The sequence below is a fragment of the Gambusia affinis genome, linkage group LG23, assembly GCF_019740435.1.
Source record: "Gambusia affinis linkage group LG23, SWU_Gaff_1.0, whole genome shotgun sequence".
NCBI lineage: Eukaryota > Metazoa > Chordata > Actinopteri > Cyprinodontiformes > Poeciliidae > Gambusia > Gambusia affinis.
Genome location: NC_057890.1, coordinates 4,336,332 through 4,361,920, shown reverse-complemented (window position 1 = coordinate 4,361,920; position 25,589 = coordinate 4,336,332). Strand labels below are relative to the sequence as shown.

The window sequence follows — 25,589 nt, the reverse complement described above, 5'->3', positions numbered from 1 at the left end:
GTTGTTACGGAGTGAAGCTTCTTCTCAAACAAGACGGAGTCTCGTATTTCTTTTACTGAACCTTTCTGTTCAGTATTTATTGAAGAGAAAAAAAACGGCTTCAGCAGAAAAAGCGATAAAACAACAACAACGGACAACCAACCGTTCGTTACCAATAGCAATCAGAAGTCAACAAAACAAGATAGTGACAAAACAGTAACAGATCCTTAAGCATTTTTCAAATTAAAGGACTTCCTCTATTCATATAAATCATGTCTTGCACTTAAATATATTTCACTTCACCTTTGTAATTATATACAATCATGTTCAAAACAAATAATAATAATCATCATGTAAATATGCTTAACATTTAAGTGTAAAAAAGTCACAACATCCTCCCGCCCGATGAACAACTGTTCATCTGTGTAGGATTTTCCTTTCATTTAAGATACCTCTAAAGCAGGGGTCTCAAACTCAATTTCCCTGGGGGCCGATGGAGGTAGAGTCTGGGTGAGGCTGGGCCGCATCGGGTTTTCCACAAGAAAAACTCTTACAAAAACATTCCAATGTTAGCAAATGACTTTATTTTTATTTTTTAAACACAAAATAAGATGAAAAAATAAATAAATTAACAATTCATAAGAGAAAAAATTAATCAGTAATAAATAAATAAAATATAATAATAACACAGCAGCTATAGAAGACTAGATAAATGTAATTATTATAATTCAGATTCAAATGGCTGTATTAACAGTTCTTTAACCTTTAACTTTCTGAACATGAATGGAACATTGAACATAAACTGTTATGAATATAACAGTTTATAAACTGTTTCTTCTGCCTACTTCTTACTGCTAGAGGTCTGGCAGCGCTTCCTCTCGCATAGCCGAGCCACATTTGGCTTAAGGGAGGAGGCAGTTGAGACCCTAAGTAGAGCTTGAAGATGCTCGTCAGTAAGTCTGGACCTGTACTTGGACTTATTGAAGTTCAAGGTAGAGAAGAGCTTTTCGCACAAGTATGTGCTCCCAAAAAGACACATAGTCCGCTTGAACATTCGGGTAAGCTCAGGGAAGCTGGGTGGCAATTCTCTCAAAAATTGCCCAAGCTTGTCTGCTTTTCCACTCACCTCCCTGAACTTGGCTTTGAGTTCAGAGTGGCACTGCGGGTCAATGAGCTCCATTTGAAGCACTGTGATTGGTAAGTTAGTTCAGCTCCGCACACAACACTGAAAAGTGCCAATCATATCAAACTCGCGGGCAGTGTTGGTATAGTTACTTTGAAAAAGTAACTTTAATCAGACTAGTGATTACTCCTTGAAAAAGTAACTTAGTTAGATTACTGACTACTTGATTTGGAAAGTAACTAAGTTACACTAAAAGTAACTTTTTAGTTACTTTCAGCAGGTGCTGACAACACTCTGCCTCCTGTGAAAATCACATTGAGCTTTGCCAATACTTTTTTGTAAGCTATTTTATAATGGTAACATCAACAATGTGTCTCCACTGATAAGGTTGAACTGAAGAGGAGATTGTAGAAAAATAAAAAACGTGAGTAGTTTGTGTGGTCCACTGTTGTCTGGAAAACTCTAAGAAGGATTTTAAAGCCCCCCCTTCCCTCCCCCCAGCCTCCAGGTTCTGCGTTACGGCCCTGCGTTTGGTGTCACTGCGCACAGAGCTCCTCCTGCAGCTCACAGCTCAGATGGCTGCACAGATTTGCGACACTTATCTTAGTATTAATAATTAGAATTAAGTTGCCATTATAATTATTGGAAACTACGGACACGTTCATTCGTGGCTGTTTTCACGTTTATTGCGCTGTTTAAATTAGTCTCGATGTTTGCAGTTTTCTGGAGCGCAACGCGAAGCTCGACGTCATTCAGAGGTAATACAGTAACTTGCCGTTAACAAAGACACAGCGGGACGGATCATCTGAGAATTGATGAACAGGAGAGATGGGTAAGACTACCTTAATAGCGAACAAATTCTGGGATTTGTGTGAGTCTCTGCTTATTTCCAAACCCAAATGAGTAACTTCACGTTCAAAAACGAGCCCAAAAAGGCGCAACCCGCCGCTCATTAAATCGGCAAGCAATTTTAAAAAATGAAGCCCAAAGCCGCTTATAATAATCGGACTTGTCGGCAGAATCTCAAAATAGTTCCAGTTTTTCCACCAACAAAATGCGCATCTCCCTCCATTGTTTACATTTCTGTCGCATAGAGACGTCGGTCACTCGACAAGATGAGTAGAGGAAATACGATTAAATTACAAAAGAAGATAGTAACGCAAAAATGATTTTGATAAGTAACTGTAGTCTGACTACTGGATTTGAAATAGCAACGCGTTAGATTACTCGTTACTGAAAAAAGTGGTCCGACGTCAGTAACACGTTACAAATTAACGCGTTACTGACATCACTGCTCGCGGGCCACACTAACATTAAACTTTCATATTAAGGTGGGGGCCACAAACTATCGTCCCGAGGGCCGCAGTTGGCCCGCGGGCCGCGAGTCTGAGACCCCTGCTCTAAAGGGTACAATAACTGAATGGGCCTGCGTAACAAGTCACCAGTCGAAGTACGAACATTGCATGAACGTATGAGACCATCCCTACCTGGAAAGACCTCTACAATTCTACCCATTTTCCATGTCTGTCTGGGTGTATTGTCCTCCCCCAAAAGAACTACATCTCCTACTTTAAGTAGTGTTGGAGTAAGACTGTTCACCCTGTGGGCTGATTTCAAATCCATCAAATAATCTCTGCGCCAGCGTTTGCAAAAGCCTATCAAAAGTTTCTGTTGGTATTTCCACCTTCTACCTAGCTGTTCGCGGTTTGCAGTGGGAACCTGATTTAGGTGAGGTGAAGGAATAATCCTTGGTGGCAAGGAAGTTAAGCGTTTACCAACTAGGAAATGAGATGGAGTAAGTGGTTGGGGCTCTAATGCATCACTAGTTACATAGGACAGAGGCCTAGAGTTCAACACTGCCTCAACTTCAGTAAGAACAGTTGTGAGCTCCTCAAAACTCAAAGATGCTTTCCCCAGTACCTTTCTTAAGCATGTTTTTACAGATCTCACAAGCCTTTCCCAGAATCCCCCCCACCAAGCTGCTCGCTCAGCGATAAACTTCCATGTGATTCCCTTGTCAGTGAAAAACTCTGAGTGTCGATCCTAAGATATTTTGCCACAACTCTTTTAAATCTTTGTCAGCCCTTTTGAATGTTCTAGCATTGTCAGAGTAAATGACCCTACATAGACCTCGTCTTGCAATGAATCTCTTTAAGGCCAATAAGAAATTCTCTGTAGTCTGATCTGAGACCAACTCTAAGTGTACTGCTGTTGTCACTGCACATGTAAACAGTGCTATATATGATTTTACAGACCCGTCCTTAGTTTTAACATATAAGGGTCCAGCAAAATCTACCCCAGTAACTTCAAAAGGAGCTGATTCTGTTACTCTGTCTCGAGGTAAGGGAGCAGTAATCTGTTGTGCTGCCTTAACCTTTAGTTTCTTGCAAATGTAACATTTTGAAACAATGTTTCTTACAAGCTGTCTGCCTCTCAAAATCCAATATTGTTCTCTAACTTGAGTTAATGTGTCTCTTACACCAGAATGCATCACTCTTTCGTGACATGACTGAACTATTAGTTCAGAATACTTGTGATTTGTCGGTAGTATCCAAGGGTGTTGTTCTCTGAAACTAAGATCTGAATTCTGCAGCCTTCCCCCAACACTTATTAGACCATTTTCATCTAAGAATGGTTTCAAATCTTTGATTTTAGAATCTACCTTTACATTTTGCTTTGTTTTTAGCTGCGATATTTCAGAACTGAAACAACTCTCTTGTGTAGACTTAATCCAGTACATTTTAGCTGCACCAAGTTCTTTTGTACTTAACTCTCCCTGAACCTTCAGACAAGATCTTGTGTTACTAACAAACCGCTTTACCCATGCAGTGATTCTTAACATGGTCTTAAGCTTGCTGTACCTTTCTAAGTTTAACAGAGGTTCAGTTTGCTCAGTGCCAGTGAGCTGCACGACAGTTTCATACCCAGACCTCAGCTCTGCATTCACTTCATCTACCACATAGTCACTACAAATGTTCAGTTCTTTCTCATCCGTAGACAGTGAAGTGGGTCCCTTCCACCACAGCTGGAAGGCTCCGAGCATGGTAACCCCGCGTAAGAAGGTCGGCAGGGTTCATTTTGCCAGCACAGTGGGACCAGAGTGCTGGATTTGTGAGCCCTTGTATTTCTGCCACTCTGTTGCTCACAAATGGTTTCCATCGACGAGATGAGCTGCGGATCCAGTGAAGCGTGATCATAGAGTCCGTCCACATGTTGAGCTGGTTTTTCTCCATGTTCAGTGGCTTAAGGAGGCTGTTTCCTAATCTTGCTCCAATAAGTGCACCCATGAGCTCCAAGCGAGGTAATGTCATTTTCTTTAGTGGTGCTACTCGTGACTTGGAGGCCACAAAACTGGTAATAGTCTCTCCTAGGTTGTTTTGTCCTTGAAGATATGCCACAGCACCGTAAGCCCTTTCACTTGCATCACAGTAGACATGCAACTTTACAGTGTGTGACTCTTTGTTAATCTCAGTGTGGTACCACCTGGGAATGGACACCAGGTGTAACAGTGGTAACTCCACACACCACTGCTCCCACTTCTCTTCTAAATCAGTAGGTAATGGTTCATCCCAACTCAGTCCCTTTTCCCACATCTCTTGGAAAAGGCACTTTACTCGGACTGTAAAAGGAGTATGAAACCCAATCGGGTCGAATATACGGGCTGATGTTCTTAGTACACTTCTTTTTGTATTTTCTCTGTCTTTCAAAATGTCCAGTAACCCCTTTTGATCAAACACAAAATCATCGTGTTCCGGTCTCCAAACCAATCCAAGTACTTTAAGCACATTTCCACTGGACTCTGTCTCACCAGTGAGCTCTACTCCATTCTTCTTCCACATGGCTTTCAGATCAGGTGAGTTGGTAACCGATTTGCAGAGGTTCATGCTTGCCTGAGAGAGAATGTACTTTGCTGCAGTTGTCATGTGAAGGGCATCCTGCACAGTAGGTGAGCTTGAAATAAAGTCATCTACATACATAGAGTCTCTGAGAGCCTGTACTGCCCTTGGCTGTTTTCTTTCAAATTGTTTGAGATGTTTTCTGATGGTGGCAGCAAGCAAGAATGGGCTGGGAGTTACTCCAAAAACAACTCTTTTCATCCTCAGGACACGCACCTCATTTTTCCAGTCCTTAGCTAAAGGTCTATGCATCCACAAGAACCTGACAGCATCTCTGTCCTTTTCTGCTAGTGAGATTTGAAGAAAAGCCTTAGTTATATCAGCAGTAAATGCTATCTTGTGCAATCTGAACTTTATGAGCACATCCAGCAGGTTTGGGTTCAGGTTAGGTCCAGTGTACAGACAGTCGTTGAGGGATGGACTGTTTGCCTCATGTGAGGATGCATCAAATACCACTCTAAGTTTGGTTGTGGCCTTTTCTTCTCTTATTACAGCATGATGAGGCATATAATATTTCACAGTCTGTTGATTCATTTCTGGTTTTCCATCTGCAACCTCCTCACATATGCCATTTTGAAGATAGTCTTCTATTACATCGTTGTATCTGGCAAATAAATTTACATCAGTCTTCAGCTTTCTCGTTAGATTCTCAAAGCGTTTCTTCGCTACCCTGAAGTTGTCTGGAAGCTGGTCTTTGTCACATTGCCAGGGTAACTCCACTTGGTACCTTCCGTCTTCAAATGTTGTTGTTTGTTCAAAACGTTGCATAATTTCTGAGTCCTCTGGGCTTTCTGACTGTTTATTTACAATACCCAGGGACTCCACTTCCCAGAATGCATGCAACTGCTTAGACAGCTGGGTGTCTTCGTTCAAACTAACATGCATACACGTGGTGTCTGTAACACTGGAGGTAGTCACTGGTCCCTGTAAAGCCCATCCAAAGAGGGTTTCGACTGCCACTAATGAATCTGTAACCCTTTGGACCTTTCCAGTAACAGCCTGCCAGTAGTAATCTGCTCCAATTAACATCTGCAACTCTTGTTCACTAGCACCCTCTAGTGGAAAGTCTCCAAGCTGCAGTCCTCTTTTCTTAATCTCTGCTTGAATGGGCTCAGTTGGTACCTTTATTACAGCAGTGCACACCTCGGGGGTCTCTACAGCATCTATTTCGATTTTCCGTTCAGTGTTCCACACATTTTCAAGTTGAACTCTCACTATGTTGCGTTTCTCTACTACAGGACTGGTGGAACCAAAAACATGGAGGTTTAGTGTCTCTTGCCTCACAACTGGCAGTCCTAGGGCTCGGACAATGTCTCTGTGAACAAAACTACGCTGGCTACCTCCATCTAACAGACAGCGAGATATTTTTCTCTCCTTTGGTCCTACAGCCCATGCCTTAACCGTTTGGAGCAATACTGTGTTTTGAGTATTTGTCTTCACTTTGACTGAGCTGGTCAACGAAGACAACACAGCCTCTGCATTTTCACTATTGCTGGTACTGTCGACTTCTGGTTTAGCTTCAGATTGTTCACAAACTGACAAGTGGTGTTTTCGATTACAATGTCTGCACAAAATCTTCACTCTGCAGTATTTCGCAATATGTTTCGGGCCCAGGCAGACAAAACACCGTCCAAGCCTTTTCAGTTTCTCCCTGCGTGCACTTATTGTAAAACCAGGACAGTTCTCTGGTTTATGGTCATTACCGTCACAAAACACACAGGTTTGTGGCACGACGCTGGCTGTGTGCAAAGCAGTCGCTGATGGGATGCTCCACTTTCTAGGTTGATCACAGGCATAGGATGGCTTACCCACATGCTTGTGTTGTGGGCTCGAGCTCTTCAATGTGTGACCTGGTCTGGTCAGCAGAAGCGCCCGTTCTCTGCTTTGCACTTCATTTTGCAGAAACTGAATCAATTCTGGGACTTTCCATTCGTTAGTTGAGTTTTGTTGCCGTGTATAAGCAAGTGCTATGTCTTCTGGAATAAGCTGTAGCAACACTGGACATAGGAGACAGCCGTAAGTATCACTTTGCACTCCAAGAGACTCCAAGCTGCGTATCTGGATCTCACATTCATCATAAAGGTGCCTCAAAGCTGCAACATCAGATGATCTTCTCACAGGTGTCAAGTTCAGCAATTTAGACATATGAGCACTTATCACAATATCTTTCCTTCCAAAACGATTCCGGAGTAACTCTATTGCAGCATCATAGTTGACATCTGTCATTGTCAGTCCTGCAATAGTCCGAGCAGCTGCTCCAGTTAGGTAAGATCTCAGGTAAGTGAACTTGTCCGTCTTACATAGTCCATCATTTCTGTGAATGGCTGATTCATACTGTGACCAGAATTCCTGCCATTGGCTTATTTCTCCATCATACTTGATTATCGTTAGTTTGGGCAGTTTAACCGTCTGTTTGGATTCTGATGAAAATGAGCCGTTGTTTACGTCACTCACGCCAGGTCTGTAGCGGTCTCCTGCAATCCAATAACGTTGGTGGTGCGAACCTTCCAAATGAGAATCCGGTCCGTGTAATCCTGTGAGTTCGTTATCTCAGTGTCCAAGTCTTCAATTGACGTTTCATCTTCTATGCTCTTGTCCAAATCCAATAAAATTTCCTCCTTAGAAGACAAAACTGACAGGAACTCACGCAGTCTATCCATATCTGGACTCTCTTTGCCCACCTCATCTTCTAGTCGAGTTAACAGCTTCGTCGTTGCTGTTCGGATAGTCGACCGTTTCCTCTTCAATCGCTCCAGTCCTTCCGTCATGTTGGCTGCTAAACTAAGCCTTAGCTTCACTTCGTTCAGAAAATTAAAAAAATAATTCCCGGGTTTCGGCACCAAAATGTTACGGAGTGAAGCTTCTTCTCAAACAAGACGGAGTCTCGTATTTCTTTTACTGAACCTTTCTGTTCAGTATTTATTGAAGAGAAAAAAACGGCTTCAGCAGAAAAAGCGATAAAACAACAACGGACAACCAACCGTTCGTTACCAATAGCAATCAGAAGTCAACAAAACAAGATAGTGACAAAACAGTAACAGATCCTTAAGCATTTTTCAAATTAAAGGACTTCCTCTATTCATATAAATCATGTCTTGCACTTAAATATATTTCACTTCACCTTTGTAATTATATACAATCATGTTCAAAACAAATAATAATAATCATCATGTAAATATGCTTAACATTTAAGTGTAAAAAAGTCACAACACAAGTTGCTAATTTGACTCAGGCAAAAGTGAAAACTGAAGACAAAAACATAAGAAGTAAGCCATACTATCCACGTGCTACCAGAAAGAACCCCAGAAAATGTCATCAATGTGAACAGTCAAACCCAGAAGGAAAGTGTACACACTGTTTTAAATGTGGAAGCAGTGAACACTGGGCTGTTGGTTGTCGGAAAAAGAAAGACTCAATAGTTAATGTCAATAAAATTGAAGTACATATTGCAAATGTTATTGACAGTGTTGTTCCACAAAAGGATGTGCCTTTGTCAAAAAAACAGGAAAAGACAGCAAAACTAATAGGACGCAAAAACCTTGTCCAGTGCAACATTGGAGGTGTTCCAGTCACAGCTCTTTGGGACACAGGATCACAAGTGTCAATTGTGGATCTAAACTGGAAAAGAGAACATCTGCCAGATGCCGAGGTTCGATCAGTGAAAGAGCTTCTTGAGGAGGGTATGTTAGATCTCTCTGCAGCAAATGGGACTGAGATACCTTATGAGGGTTGGGTAGGAGTTGAGTTTAGTCTTACAGAGAACAGAGGCAGTGAACTGTTAGTACCATTTCTTGTAAGCTCTCAGCCAATTACCAAGCCAATAGTGGGTTTCAATGTCATAGAAGAACTTGCAAAGTCTAACATATCAACAGATAGGAATCTTCCCAACAAGTTTTTGCAAAGTCTTGGGTCAGCATTAGATGTAGGACACAAAAAAGCAAAAGCAGTGTTCTCTGTGTTAAGTAAAGAGAAATCTATGTCAGAGAATCAAACAGTAAGGCTAGGGAGACAAGATGTTATTATCCCAAAACATCAAATGTTCAAAGTAATCTGTGGAAAATTCAAGAAAAATGTGCTAAATGGACAATATGCAGTTTTGGAACCAAATGAAAGCACACCATGGCCAGAAGGATTACAAATACAACAACAGCTAATACACATACCAACTGATGAGGGAGCCACAATTTCAGTTGTAGTCGAAAACAACACAGACAACAATATCAGACTACAAAACAGGACAATAATTGGTTCATTATTCACAGTGGATAGCATACAAGATGTAAAAGAAATCACAAAGAGATCACAAAGTGAAAGTCGACATGTACACACCAAAGACATGAAAGTGACACCAGAAAAAGAAGGAAAAACGGACAAACAAACATGGGATCCACCAGTTGATGTTTCACACTTAACAGCAGAACAGCAAGACAAAGTGAGAAAAATGCTAAGAGAGGAAAGTGATGTTTTTGCACAAAATGAGTGGGACACAGGATGTATTCCTGATCTGCAGATGAAAATACATCTCAAAGACAGCATTCCAGTGACAAAAACATACAATTCAATCCCTCGTCATTTGTATCAGGAAGTGAAAAAGCACATTCAAGATCTACTTAGTAGGGGGTGGATACAGGAGTCAACTTCTTCCTACTCACCACCAATAGTAATTGTGAGAAAAAAAGATTCTACCATCCGACTTTGTGTGGACTATAGACAATTAAATGAAAAGACACACCCCGACAGACATCCCATTCCAAGAATTCAGGAAATTTTGGAAAATCTGGGTGGAAATTCCTGGTTTACTGTGCTAGACCAAGGAAAAGCCTACCACCAAGGCTTTGTTAGCCCAGAGAGCCGAGCATGCACTGCCTTCATCTCGCCATGGGGTCTTTATGAATGGCTGAGGATTCCCTTCGGACTAACAAATGCCCCAGCTGCTTTTCAGAGGTATATGGAAGGTTGTCTTGGAGATCTGAGGGATGAGATATGTGTGCCATACCTCGATGATGTTTTAGTTTTTAGCAAAGATTTTGACCAACATGTGGAAAATGTGAGAAAAGTTTTACAAAGACAAAAAGAATGTGGAATCAAACTCGGAGCAAAGAAATGTGATTTTTTTTTAAAAAAAGGGAAGTGTGTTACGTCAGCCGTGTCGTTTCAAAAGATGGCTACCGGATGAATCCAAAAGAAGTAGAAGCTGTGCAAGCTTTGAAAAAATCAAATCCTAAAACAGTCAGGGAAGTAAGATCCCTTGTAGGCTTTCTAGGCTACTACAGATCATTCATAGCCGACTTCTCTAGGATAGCAAAACCGCTTTACGATCTCTTGTCGCATCCAAAGACACAGAACAAATCCTCAAAGAAAGGTTCTTCACAGTTTCCACCATCTCAGTCTGTGGAACGGACAACATTACAGCAGGAGGCACTTGAAAGGCTTGTAGATGCTTTATCTGATCCACCAGTAATGGCCTACCCAGACCTTGAAAAACCATTTGTTTTACAGGTGGATGCATCAGAGGAAGGTCTTGGGGCTGTCCTGTACCAAAGGCAGGAGGGAGCATTAAGAGTAATAGGCTATGGTTCACGTACACTCACTCCAACTGAGAGAAACTACAAACTTCACTCAGGGAAGCTTGAATTTTTAGCTCTGAAGTGGGCTGTCACTGAGCGATTTCGAGATTACCTTTTCCATGCCCCACACTTTACAGTGTACAGTGATAACAATCCCTTGACATATGTGATGAAAAGTGCTAAACTGAACGCGGTAGGACATCGCTGGGTCTCAGAATTAGCCGATTTCCGTTTTACTCTGAAGTACAGACCTGGTAAAGTGAACCGAGATGCTGATTTTCTATCTCGCAAACCTGCAGAAATGGACAAAATAATGTCAGCATGTACAGAGGAATGTAAAGCGGATGACATAACAGCACTACAGCAAGGACTTAAAGCAGATCACAGTGGTGATACTGACTGGATTTCAGCTGTTACATGCAATGTAGATGTACTGTCACAACTAACTGTTCCATGTACAACTCCAGTTGAGCCAATAGCCATCAAAGACATTCAAATTGCTCAACAAGAAGATCAAGTGACACAACGAGTAATCACATTAAAACAGAAAAATGAGAAAGTTAAGTACAGAGATAAAGTGAAAGAGCCAACTGAAGTAAAACGACTTTTGAGAGAATGGCCTCATCTTTACCTGGACAAAGATGGAGTTTTACGACGAAAAACGAAAACTAGAAATCAACTTGTAGTTCCTGCTAAGCTCAAGACACTGATTTATCGGCAACTTCATGAAGAAATGGGTCATTTAGGCGCAGACAGAATAATCTCATTGGCCAGAGAGAGGTTCTTTTGGCCAAAAATGCGAGAAGAGATTGAACATTATGTTACAAGAGTCTGCTGTTGTTTGAAACAAAAGAAACCCAACAGAAAAACTAGAACCCCACTACAAACTATTACAACCTCTGCACCTTTTGAACTAATTTTGATCGATTATCTGCATCTAGAGAGAAGTAAAGGTGGAGTAGAGTATATTCTTGTAATAGTAGATCATTTTACCAAATTTGCGCAGGCTTATGCAACATCTAACAAGTCTGGAAAGACAGCTGCACGCAAAATCTTTGACGACTTTATTCTGCGATTCGGATACCCTGCTCGAATCCATCATGACCAGGGAAGGGAATTTGAGAATGAGTTGTTCAGAAAGTTGCAAAGTTACAGTGGGATACAACATTCAAGGACAACACCTTACCACCCTCAGTCTGACCCAGCAGAACTTTGTTAAGCATGTTCAGAACACTGGAAGAGACACAGAAACCTAACTGGAAAGACTATTTGAACAAAGTAGTACATGCATATAACTCTACAGTGCACAAATCGACTGGCTTTTCACCTTTTTTCCTGTTATTTGGAAAAGAGCCAATCCTACCTATTGGCCTGTTGTTTCCAAAAGAACAAAAGCAGTCACAGTCTCATCAAGGCTATGCAGACAAATGGCAAAGGTCAATGCAGGAAGCTTACAGCATTGCACAAGAAAACATGAGAAAAGCAAGTGAGAGAGGGCAAAAGTATTACAACAGAAAAGCTTGGAGTTCAGAACTTCAACCTGGAGACCACGTTCTTGTCCAAAACCTATCTGAAAGAGGAGGAACTGGAAAAATACGTGCTTACTGGGAAAACAAAACGCATGTTGTAAAAGAAAGAAGAGGGCAAGACAGTCCAGTTTATGTGGTAACACCATTGGATGGTGAAGGGAGGGAAAGAATTCTGCATAGGAATGTCTTACTACCCTGTCCTTATCTTATTGATGGACAAGACACTAAAGAACCAAAAGAAAAACACAGCCAAAAGAGACAAGTAAACAAACAAACATGCCAAACCAGAAACCAAAGTCATGAGGATTCTGACAGCTGTAGTGAGGATGAGTATTCTGTGTGGATTACCCATCAAAACCAGATTACCAGTCTCAACCCAAAAGCCCCAGTCTTCCAGTCCAGATCAAGCCAACCTGCAGAAGAAACCCAAACTAGGAGACTTGTACAAAGACAAAGCCAGTTTCAGAATGAGAATTATTCTGCTGACGGAAGGAGTCAAATGGACGAGAGACGTGAGGAAGGAGAGATGCAGAACCAAGACCCAAGTCAAAATCCAGACATGGACACTGAAAATCAACCATGTGAACTTGAAATGGCTGAGGAAAACATCAATGCTTCTTCAGAGGGTGATCAGGAGGTGGAGCAAGAGCGACGTTCATCAAGAACACGTCAACCAAAATCCATCTTTACATATGATGAGTTAGGAAAACCTAGTTTCATATCTTTGAAGAAATAGGAATTCTATTTTGAACCATATATAGTTCCAGTTACAGCTAAAGTTAATTAAAAAATGTTTTATTATTCATTTGGTACAAAATATTGTGTTACAAGTAAGAGTCATTTTGCAGAAATGTATTTCTAGTGACTACAACTACACTTAAAAGTTATTGATGCGTTTACAGAGGGAAGTGAGTGTTTTGTAAGGTAACACAAAAGTAGTCTGTAAGAAGTCATACTACATTCAAAGTATGTTTAATGTGGATACATTTAATAAGGTGGAATGGTAGATTTAGCCATATGTGACTTAATGGACTTGGGAGGCCTACCAATGTACCGACAATTTAAGTCAATACACTGAAATGGGAATATAAGTAAATGTACTTATCCTGTATAAATGCATTTGTAGTCATTTGATGTGTAGTATTTGTTATTATTTTTGAAGAGCAACATGTAACTAAATGGTACCTGGATGAGTTCAATGTTAGAAGCTAGTAGTAAGGATACAATCTTTAAGTTTTAAAGTGTAAAATGTTCTGAAAACATTTTATTATTTTAGTAGGGGAGGGTGTAGAGCCCTGAAAATGTTAATAACATGAGAATGTTCATAGATTTTCGTCATGATAATACCCCTTTAAGGACACAATGCATGATGGGAGTTAAAAGTTCATGACCTGAGAATATTTAGGGAAGAGACAAAAAAACTACACAGCTGTATGCTCGAACCGTGGATTTTGTTTTAATAAAGTTGCACAAAAGCGAAGACCTTTGAGTTTTTCTTAAAGTTCTGTTTAAGGGTGCAACACAATGTATTGGTATTTTTGGAATACCTAAAGTCATTCAGAGTGACCAAGGATCTAATTTCTCCTCTCGTTTGTTTGCACAGGTTTTGAAGCAGCTAAACATTAGGCATAATCAATCTACAGCATACCATGCACAAAGCCAAGGAGCACTGGAGCGATTTCATCAAACTTTAAAATCTTTACTCCGTGCTTACTGTGTTCAGATGAATGCTGATTGGGAGGATGGTTTGCCTTGGTTATTACTTGCAGCAAGAGAAGTAATACAAGAGAGTACGGGCTTTAGCCCTAATGACTTAGTATTTGGCCATACTGTGCGTGGTCCATTAACAGTTTTGCGAGATGAGCTTAAGGATGCTGAACAACCACAAGACCTGTTGCATTATGTTAATGGGTTTAAGCAGAGACTCTTTACAGAAGAGTCTCTGCTTCTGTAAAGCGAAAGAGAAATTATCATCTGCACAGGATAAAATGAAGCGTTTATATGATAAGAAAGCTGAACATCGTGTTTTTCTTCCAGGTGACCAAGTATTGGCTTTACTTCCAGTTGTGACTTCGCCATTTCAGGCCAAGTTTTCTGGCCCGCACACAGTTTTGGAACAGCTGTCTGACCAAAACTATCGCATTGCGACGCCAAACAGGCGGAAGAAACAGCAAACGGTTCATGTCAACCTTTTAAAACCTTACCATGCTCGTACTGAGTCTGTATTGGTGGATGAAAGTCACCCTGTGTGCATTTGTGAAACGGCGACATCTGTTGGAAGTGAATGGAATGGCGATGGGTTGCCTGTTCCAGATTCAGCCATGCTAACTGGTCGTCTTAAGAACTCTGAAGTACTGGAAAACTTGGACACTGTGCTGAGCTATTTACCAGAGGCTCAATGTTTTGAGTTGATTCAGTTGATAAAATCTCATTCTGATTTATTTGCAGATGTTCCATCCTGCACACACCTGATCGAACATGATATTGAGGTGGGTGATGCACGACCTATAAAACAGCAGTTTTATAGGGTTAACCCAGAAAAACGGAAACATCTGGATGCTGAGGTTGACTACATGTTAAGAAATGGCATTGCTCAAGCATCATGTTCAAGCTGGTCTTCGCCTTGCTTGTTAGTTCTAAAATCGGACAAAACCTATCGGTTTTGTTCCGATTTCAGAAAGGTTAATAACATAACTAAACCTGATTCATATCCTCTACCTCGTATGGATGATTGCATTGATCAGATTGGTAATGCTAAATTCATTACTAAGATAGACCTACTAAAAGGTTATTGGCAGGTCCCTTTAACTAAAAGGGCCCAAGAAATATCTGCCTTTATTACACCTAGTGGTTTATATTCATATAAGGTTATGCCTTTTGGTTTGAGGAATGCGCCGGCAACTTTTCAGCGCTTGATGAATAAAGTTGTTGGGTGTTTAGAAGGTTGCTCTGTGTATTTGGATGACGTTGTCGTTTATTCTCATAGTTGGCCTTCTCACATAAAACAACTCACAACTTTGTTTGACCGTTTGTTAGACGCTCGTCTCACAGTGAATCTAGCCAAATGTGAATTTGCTCGAGCAACGGTCACTTATCTTGGCCATCAAGTGGGTCACGGTCGCGTATGTCCAGTAAGTGCAAAGGTAGAAGCAATTGAAAAGTATCCACCACCAACAACTAAAAAGGAACTCATGAGATTCTTGGGTTTAGTTGGATACTATAGGGCTTTCTGCAGAAATTTTTCAACGGTGGTTGCACCTCTAACGGATCTTTTGAAAAAGAATGTGAAATACATTTGGTCCTCTGTTGTGAAGATGTGAAGAAGATGCTGTGCAATTCTCCTGTCTTATTGGCTCCTGATATGAATAAACCTTTTAAGCTTCAGGTTGATGCCAGTCATGTTGGTGCAGGGGGAGTCCTTTTGCAAATGGATAACTTTTCAGTTGAAAGGCCTGTGAGTTTTTTTTCTAAGAAATTTAAGAGGCATCAGCTGAATTATTCAGTCATCGAAAAGGAGACCCTTGCTCTCATTTGGTCTTTACGACATTTTGAAGTTTATGTAGGTTCAGGACCTTTGGCTGTTTTCACAGATCATAATCCTTTGACCTTCTTGAACTCTTTTCGCTGTCCAAATCAGAGACTTGTTAGATGGTCACTGTTTCTGCAGTCTTTTTCCTTAGATATTCAGCATATCAAGGGTAAGAATAATGTTATGGCAGATGCTTTGTCAAGAGCATAAAGTCAGTAACTTTATTTCTCTTTCCTTACCTGTCTAAGAGTCACTTCAAGGTACCAGTTGTGACTTATGGATGGTACCGGAAGGGATCTAAGTTTTGCTGGGTCTCAGCTGGCCTGAGATATTGCAAGTGCATGTAATTTTCTTTTCTGATGTTCACGTACAGGTTGTCCAGGGTTCCAGTGCAGACCCTGTTTTGAAGAGGGGGGGTGTTACGGCCCAAGGCCCTTCCTCTGGGTCTTTAACATCCTGACAATTGGTGCTGATTGGGATGAGAGGCAGCTGGCCAGTGTCTCCAGCTTAAGAGGCACCATCCTTTCCGACAAGCCCCACTTCTCCTCTCCTACCTACCCTTCATTCTCTCCGTCTCTTTGCCACCTTCTCCCCTTTCTCCCTTTCCTCTCCAGCCAGTTATGTTTTGTTAAATAAATTAAATTTTAAGTTTACCCATGTGTTGCTTCCCTTTAATTTGTTATGGTTTTAGAGCCAGACCATAACATATATACATATATATATATATATATATATATATATATATATATATATATATATATATATATACATACATGTGTATATATATATATATAAAATGCTTTTTGTGTATTATATGCTATGCACAAAAAGCTATTGAAGAAAAACATTCAATTTTTTCAGTAATGAAATTATTTTAAAACATTGACTTAAAAATTTAATAATGGATAGTGTGTATCATGTAATAGCATGAATTACCACTTTTTTGTGTCAGTTGGTCACCAAGCAAGGCCTTTATTTACATTTGTGTGACCGGAGTGTTTGTTTCGGGAGTCTGCAATAAAGGTTTTTTAAAAAACCTAAAAAAGAAAAAAGGTTCCATCGGTGATAAGCTGCTGTGATCAGAGATGCAATGCAAAATATTTTTTTATTGACTTTTCAAGTGAGATAGACCCTCATTGTTTAGTGTACTGCTGCAGGAACAGTGATGTCATGGGGACAAAGATCATGACATCACTCATGACATAGTGATGTCATAGACAATGACTTTGACATAGTCAGTGACCCTGTCTGTGTCAAAGTCATTGAGCTCCAAGCGTTCTAAGGTAGGATTGCTTTCTGTGATTATACGTTTGTAAAAGGATTGCTATCCCAAAACAAGACGAAAATGAGACGTTCAACACAAGAATGGGAGACCATGGAGGATGAACTGACTGACGATGATTCTCAATCCCAAAAGAACATTATGAAAAATGGGGATGAAAGAGCCAGAGACAGAACACGGCGACCCATCAGGCCAGAGGACAACCAGACAGAAAACTCTCCGTCCAAGGAGAGAGTCCAACAAGCTGAAAAAGATTTACGAAAACAACAACAGAACACATATCAGCTGAAGAAGGAAATTAAATTGCTGGAAGTTAAAAATGTTAAACTATCCAACAACTTTAAAGGGATTTCCGAAAAATTTCTGGAAAGTGTAACTAGGATTGTGGAACTTGAAGGTCAGTTAAAAGACATGAAACAAGCTCTTGCAGAGAAGACCCATGCTCTCACGGCTGAAACTGCACGGAGGCGCGACTTGTCTGACAAAGTGGCACTACTGAAGGTGTACAGAGATCGAGCCCATGATGCAGAAAACCTGGTGAAAGTACTTAGAGATGACAATCAAAGATTGAAAATACAGCTAGATGCGTCTCAGCAATCTAGAAATGAGTCAGAGAGCCAGAAAGCCGAGCTTAAAATGCAGTCGGAAATGTTGAAAACCAAAGATGACACAATTGACAATTTTAAGATTGTCTTGGATGAGAAGCAAAAGATAATCGATGCTCAGAAGGAGGTGATTAAGAAACAACGGAAAGTTGTACAAGAGACAGAAATGGAGGCAAAAAGAAATCGGCAGAATGAAGAAACATCAGTGAGGCGACTAAAACGCAAAGATGATGAAAATCTGAGCCTACGGAAGGAAATCACGTCACTGCACAAGTCTTTGCATGATTTTGAGAGGAAGAGTCGAAAACAAGAGTCGAAATACCAAGTCCTCCAGGAGAAATGTGAACGTGCTCAAACAGAAAAAGCCAACCTACAGAACAAATATCAACGACTAAAAAATTCTGCAGCAAATCTTGAGAAGGAGACCCAGACACTCCTGGAAAAGTCCAAGCAAGAGACTACATTTTTTAAGCATCAAGAGGAGCAGGTCGATTTAAAGCACGACACGACAGAAAAAAGCAAGGAAAATAAGATCAAATTTGAGAAGGACCTCCTGCGTACACGGGAAGATGACACAAAACTGAAAACGCAGAGAGAAGACGCTCTGACAAAAAAACAGAAGAGAAGTCATTCTCAGTAATAACAATTGTAATAAAAATTGGAATACAGGCTGATATCATTCAGAATGCAAGATCGTAGAACTTATTAAGGAAGTTCTGCGACTGAGCAGAAATTCAGAATGGTTAAAAAAACGTATTCTAAGGTGCAAAGGCTGGGGCTAAATGAGGAGAATGGAGATATTATAATTCTCCCAGACACGGACAAGGAAACGGAAAAACTCACAATGCTTTGCACTGAGAACCGCAGACTTTTTTCTGTCGTCTAAGAGCTTTGATGGTGGTCTGACTCTCTCCTGACATGTGGGAAGATTTTTGACAGAGGGAGAATTTTATTGATTTTTCAAAAGGGGTGGTCGACCCTCATTATTTGGGGTGGGTCCTGCAGGACATATCAGGTTTTATGGGTAGATTTTGGTCAGGGGGACCATTGTATTGACTTTTAAAGAGTGTGGTCAATGCTTAGTGTTGGGGTGGGGGTCCTGCAGGATATTTGGGGTCCAATTGGACAATGTGGGTAGATTTTTAGGGGAGCATTTATTGATTTTTCAGGAGGGGTGGTCGACCCTCATCATTTGGGGTGGGTCCTGCAGGACATATCAGGTTTTATGGGTAGATTTTGGTCAGGGGGACCATTGTATTGACTTTTAAAGAGTGTGGTCAATGCTTAGTGTTGGGATGGGGGTCCTGCAGGATATTTGGGGTCCAATTGGACAATATGGGTAGATTTTGGTAAGGGGGACCATTTAATTGACTTTTCAAGAGTGGTGGTCTATATATCTATCTATCTATCTATCTATCTATCTATCTATATATATATATATATATATATATATATATATATATATATATATATATATATATATATATATATATAGACTTATAATATACAGACCAAAAGTTTGGACACCCCTTCTCATTGAATTCAATTGGAAAGTGTGTCCAGACTTTTGGTCTGTACTGTATATATAAGTCATATAAGCATAGCCTATATTTATATATATAGCATATATAACTATGCTATATTTATATATATATATATATAATATATATATATATATATATATATATATATATATATATATATATATATATATATATATATATATATATATATATATATATATATATATATATATATATATATATATATATGATATAATATATATTATATATATATATATATATATGATATCATATATATAATACTATAATAATAATAATACTATATCTCTCTATCTAGCATAATTAACCAAAAATTTATCTACTACAACACATTCATAGTCTACTGGATCACAGGAATTTTGCGTCTCCAATAAAACAATATTCCAGTTAGCTGGCTAGCTCACCCAAGAAGAACTAGCTTGTTTGGTGAGCTTGTTTTGCAGTTTCTGTTTTTCTTTGCGACGTTAAATTCAGGTCAACTTACAGAAAAATTACTGAAATAAAAGCCTGTTGTTTTGTTTTTTTTTAAGATACTTTCTGTCATTTGTATTTTTTTTAAGGACAAAAAAATCAAATGTGGTTGAAAAAACAATCTGAGATTTTATTTCAAAGATTGAGGTCCATTTATCTCATTCTTCTGTTTCTTTATCACTTTCCTTATCACTTACAGGGCGGTTAAGCGCCTCGGTCACTAAATCTATATCTGATGTGATAACAGCCCGTGCCACTTTTTGGCAGCCAACCAAATCCAAAGGATTATTACGTTCTACAAAACAGTGACGGCATACTAGCTTCCCTAGTTTCCATGAACTCCATGCAAGGTATTGTAATTTCATTTAGTAAATCTGCTACACATCATGTCTCCCCAAACTGTTGCAATTTTTGAGCCAAACCAGGTTTATTTTTGCTTTTATGCTTTCCAATAACATTCCCCCTCCACAGCGGGACACTAAGGTGGGAGATACTCCACTCGGCCTAATTCAATTATTACCAACTCTGAATGTGACCTTCAGGCTAAGGTGATCAGCAAATGCTCGTTTCGCATGACTCCATGTCATTTGGAGTAAGCTCTTAATCGGGATCATATCTGAATATTGATGTGCACGTAAACACGCCTTCTGATGCTGCACAAACAAGACGAAAGTAAAAATGTCCACACAAGTCACACATGAGGCCCGCAGCTCAGCAAACAAGTAACAGGTCTTATTAACAAATACATACTGCAAGAGATTATTTACACAAGCATGACAACCTGGGCCTGTTGCAATAACAAATTTTGCTGAGAAGTTCTCCCAGAAGTTATTGCAAAAAATGATATTGTTGTCTTGAGACCATTTTCAAGTAGTATCATGATAATGGCATAATGATGCAAGAATACATTCTCAAAGATCAAGAAACTTTAAATTCTATTGAAAACGTAACACTGGAACTCAATTGTATATTAAAACAAACAAACAAATAAAAAAATAAAAAAATTTAATGAATTATGAAGTCTCAGTAAACAAAAAGGGCAAGCCGAGATAAAAGCACCAGACTTAAAGCTTTTGTCGTCCGGTTTTTGGTAGAAAGAGAGAGAGAGAGAGAAAGAGAAAAGAGAAAAACAATAAATTACGCAAATGGAAATTTTGTTTGTTTTAATTTATTGTGTGATTAACTGATTCATCCTTTACCTTATTGCATACTTTGATGCACTGACATGATCTAGACCACCTGTGGAGTATCTTGTGGAGTCCAAAATGCGCCAAAATCCTTTCTAAGGAACTCGTCTCACACATAAGAAGCATAAGTCAACTAAAAAATGTTATTCATGCACAGTCAGCTGATTTAGCAAAGAATGACTTATGTGAAATTTCTGCAAACGTCATTTTTTCCAGCAAGCCGTGCACTTGGCATAATTAATCAGCTCCGGTTACACAAGTTCACATCCAGAGGTAAATACTCCACTGAAGACCTATTTTCCATGGCAACCAGACTCCTAAATACACATTTCCTTCATGACTTGACATCGTCTGATCTCAAAAGGCCAAACACTTAAGAGGAAGTGAGCACATCCGCTGTCAACACGGAGTTGCATCTTTCCTCTCTGATTAGCTAATTTAAAAAAAACACACACACACACACACCACAGCAAAACATTTTCTTCTAACATCAGCTTCTCTGCTGCTCCAAAATGCAGACTCAATTCGAATTCGAGGCTAAGCGTGTGGCAGCGGGGGCGGCGCCATGGCTCTGACGAGGGCTGAGCGGAAACTGCATTTAACTTGCAAATGAGCCGGGAGCTCTTGTGCCCTTCTGTTGCTCCCTGCCAACAAACAGGAGTTCAGTCTGGGATGACCCGTTGCGGTTTTACATGCGCAAACAAGCAGCGAATGGAAATATGGAAATGTTCCACGAGATTCCAAAAGACAGAGTCGGGCACGGGAAAAAACTGTGGAAACTTCTTATCTAAATTGCCGTCACATTTCTTTTTTTTTTTTTTTTACCCCCCCAAAGAAAACTTTATGTTGATGGATTTGATTCATTTTCAGCAAATTAGCTCAGCCTAATTCAGATTGGAGTGTCTGAATATCAAATTTGCCTGGACTTTGACTAGGCCATGAAGATGTTTTGATCTAAATGATTTCATAATGGGCTAAGGCAGGGTGATAAATTGATTATATCGATGCATCAAATTTTCCAGTTTTGAGGATTATCTGGATTTTTTTAAGTTTAGTTTTTTTTATTACTTTGAATTTCGGTGAAATCACAGAAGGAATAATTAAAGTAAAAGCCATTTTTTTGTATATTTTCTGTCATTTATGAAAAATAAATTAAGAAGAGAAAAAAATGGATTTGGTTTCAAAAAAAGAAATTTGAAATTTTATTTATTAAGCCATATTGCCGAGCTCTACCTCAGACTGTTGGTTTTAGACTGTTGTCCCTTTAGGGCAGTCTCAAGTCTTTTTCAGCCTCTTACAACTACTTTTTTCAAGTACTGTCCTTTATTCATTTTGTTTCATCATCAAGATTTAAATTTCTGTCACTTCTGAAGGCATTTAGTTGCCCTAGGTTAAATAAAACTTAATTGTAAAATAAATTGCTTTTTTTTTAATCCTTCACCACACTTCACCCATTGAGATCAGGTGATAAAATGCAGAAAAGTTAAAGGTGAATAGTGTGGTAAGATAGCGCACATGAAGAAATTGAAGCTAGGTTTCAACACAGGTTGACATCAGGTAGCAATTTGCCACCTGATACCAGGTAGCCAACAGGAAGCGATCTCCCCCCCTAAGTCTCAGATTTGTACTCCGGGCGAAAGTGGTAACGGAACACTGGGACCGAGAAGGAGATAATACGGCTGGGAGGAATGTGAAGCACAGAAGCAGAAACAATTTGCTGCATCTCATGCCATCCTAGCAGCGCGGGTTGGTTTAGCTTCACCTCTGAACTCAATGTGGGACAGACTCGGAGACAGAAGCAACGGGAGGCGTATAGAGATGAACCTGCTGCTACGAGCTCACCCCAGACCCGCTAATCCTGATTTATTACATAATAATACGCATTGCTCGACTGCAGCATCCGTCTGTCACCCCCGCAGACACACAGAGAATTAGCAATTAGGGAAGTCGCGTTTAACAACAAGCAGGGGTAGAAAAAAAAATAAAAACAGAAATAAATGCAGTTTTTTTGCCTATTTGTTTACATGGGACTCACCTCTGTTTCAGGCTTTGGGGTTCTCCTTTCTGGCTGCGTGACAGGCTGGGAAGAGATAAACAGTAAAGTAGTCCTCTGGATCGTGTTTCTGCCTGCTAACTGTTAGCTGACGACGCTTAATGTTGATTAATGTCCCTTGGCATTCAGTGGTTGGCGCGAGGGTGCTACGCGCTATCCTCCGACGCAATGTCAACGCCTCGCTAAAAGATTAAAATTAGGAAAAGTTCAAATTGAATTTCATGATTTTTCTCCTCCCCCTTTCCTTATTGTCCATTTCTCAACCAATTTAGTGTGGTCGAAAGCAACCAGAGTCTGAATTCTTCTGTCAACTGCTGGGGTAAGCACACGTGAAAGCTGCTGAAGGGTACGCCACTTCCGGTTAAAATTTCACATTAAAAACTACATCGAGAGAGGGGCAGGATACGTCAGCGAAACGCCATATTGTGAGTGTCAAGTTGACTTTGGAAAGGGGCGTAAGACTTATTGGAAACGGGGAATCTCGGCTCGTTTTTATGAATAATTTTTACATACTGTAATATATTAGTAATTCTGATACTTCACATAAAAACTGCTTAATATACAATTACAATTTTCTACCTGGTTTGAATAAGCTTGAATTATGTTAGTCTAAAAATGTATTACAATTTTGCTAAAGTGTAACCATTTTGTTTTTTCAATAGAAAACAGTAAAGTTAAGGACGTGAGACCCTTTAGTTTTTTCTCTTACAATTCCATTCAAATTCCGTTCAATTCAAAAAATACTTTATTTATTTCAAAGGGGAAATAAATGTGTCATCCAAGTATCACTCACATATTCAAAAGTTGTGAGTGATGCTATCGACAAGAAGACTCTTCAGTATATGATTATCTCAAAGGCTACATGAATCCTTATAAAACTGTGTACATTGTAAATGCTGTATTCTTTTCAATAATAACGCAAACGGACTTTATTTTGAAGGGTTCACACCCATCCGTGTCTGTCATTATGTGGAAATTTAGCATCGCAAGGCAAAATAGCCCTTGTTCTTACTCGGCGATCGTCTGATTTTCCTGGCAGAACAATCCACGCACGTGATCGTTCATGTGCGTTGTCACGTCGGTCAGCATGGACACAGTTAAGATAGTTTTTTCAATTTCCAGCAGATAGTAATTGCCTTGCGCTAAATAAATATGTATTATGTTACCCTAAATAAAAAAACAACAAACAACAACCATGTCACATTGATATTTGGCTGTTTGTATATGTGCTTTAGGTTTGGGGAAATAAACGGTTGTTGCATAATAATTTTGATACATTCAGGTTCAGATTAATTAAATAACATGAATCATCAGGGTATAATCGTAGGAATCTTATTTTTTTCCCCCTTTGTCTTGTAAAATAAAGTAAGATTTGGCATTTTTAATATGCCCAACCACTTCAGGGGAGAGGTGCTGCTCATAATTTGGTAAATGAAGACATCTCGCGGCCGCTACAGGTATTGCTTTTTTCCCCTGATTGAAACTGTTCGTGGTGGCCATCTAGGGGCAGAAATATGAAATTCCAGCCCTTATCTTGACATTCGAATTATATCTTGCGCGATTTTTAAAAATTGTTTTCTATACATGCCTAATGTTTTACTCATCTTTAATTTCTTATGACACACTGAAAACAGGTTACAGTTATTTAGTTTATTCATATTTGGAAATTCACAACAACCACTTTACAAAGCAAACAATCAACTACACCCGGTCAAATCCAGTTTCTAAAGACAGAGCAGTGCAGAGGTCATTTTTGTACTCAGGTATGTTTTTGTAAAGTTTTCTTTAAAACGTCTGTAAAACAACAGAGAATAATTTTACAAAGTATATTCTGCTGTAAATGCAGTAGCGGTTTTTGATATGGGCCATATAGGCAGTGGCCCAGGGCGGCACCTCAAAGGGGACGCACAACCGCTAGATGGAGATAGATGCAAAGGGACTGATTTTTATCCCAACATAGAGTTTAACACGAGTTCCTGCATTTTGATTGGTTGGAGGGAACCAGAAGGAGTCATGCAAGAACTGCCACTTAGTAAATGCTGCTCACTTATTGAACTTACTGAATAACTATTTACAGTGTTTTATTATTTTATTACAGAAATGTTGCAAGGTGCTGTGGTAGCACAGGGGCAAAGCACAACCCACGTATTGAGGCCTTAGTCCTCGTGCCAGTGGTTGCAGGTTTAACTCCCAGCCTGGTGACATTTGCTGCATGTCTTCCCCTTCTCTCATCACCCTCTTTCCTGTCGAACTACTTTGAAATAAAGGCCACTAGAGCCAACAGAACCTTTTAAAAAAGAAATGTTGCATAACATTAAGACATTAACATGGACATAACTAGTACATGCAATGTGGAGAGACCCAAGGCTTGTATTCAAATCCAAAATGAAAATTAACTTAGCAGCAACTACAACAAAAATGCACTTTGTAGTGTTGCATCAGTAGCAGTTTCTGGATATCTTTGTTTTCTCTATGACATCCAGGGTCCTCTACTAGCGCCTCATAACAGGGAAATGAACATTTTCAATTTTAGTTGCCTCAAATTTTAAAAGAAAACAGCTAAAACAGAAAGGGTATGACTATCTGTTAGCATCCAATGGTTTATTTAAGCTTCTACAAACCCAGTGTGACATCTACACCTCTCTATAACAGGTAGAGGAACCATTGCTATTTTTTAACAGAATCTCCTTTTAAAATATCAAAACTTTACCTTTAACTTAAACTGAGGTGGGAGGGGGCGCATATAATCAGTACTGCGCTGATCTAATCTGTTTTTGACAATCCCCCCCCTGCCTCTGTTTGTTTC

The 25,589-nt window shown here is 39.7% G+C and overlaps 2 protein-coding genes across 4 annotated transcripts in view; one reads left to right on the top strand and one right to left on the bottom strand.

The window, feature by feature from the left end:
- The window catches only part of osbpl8 (oxysterol binding protein-like 8), a 103,406-nt gene extending 80,289 nt beyond the window's left edge, over nt 1-23,117 (bottom strand). For all 3 annotated transcript variants that reach the window (XM_044107643.1, XM_044107645.1, XM_044107646.1), the window contains exon 1: nt 22,766-23,117. The gene's annotated coding sequence lies outside the window, so the exon portion shown is untranslated. The remainder of the gene's footprint in view (nt 1-22,765) is intronic.
- LOC122826803 (myosin-3-like) lies at nt 16,999-18,642 on the top strand. The gene has a single exon (XM_044109141.1). The coding sequence runs from the start codon at nt 16,999-17,001 to the stop codon at nt 18,148-18,150; it is 1,152 nt and encodes a 383-aa protein (XP_043965076.1). The 3' UTR covers nt 18,151-18,642.
- Nucleotides 23,118-25,589: the final 2,472 nt, after the last annotated feature.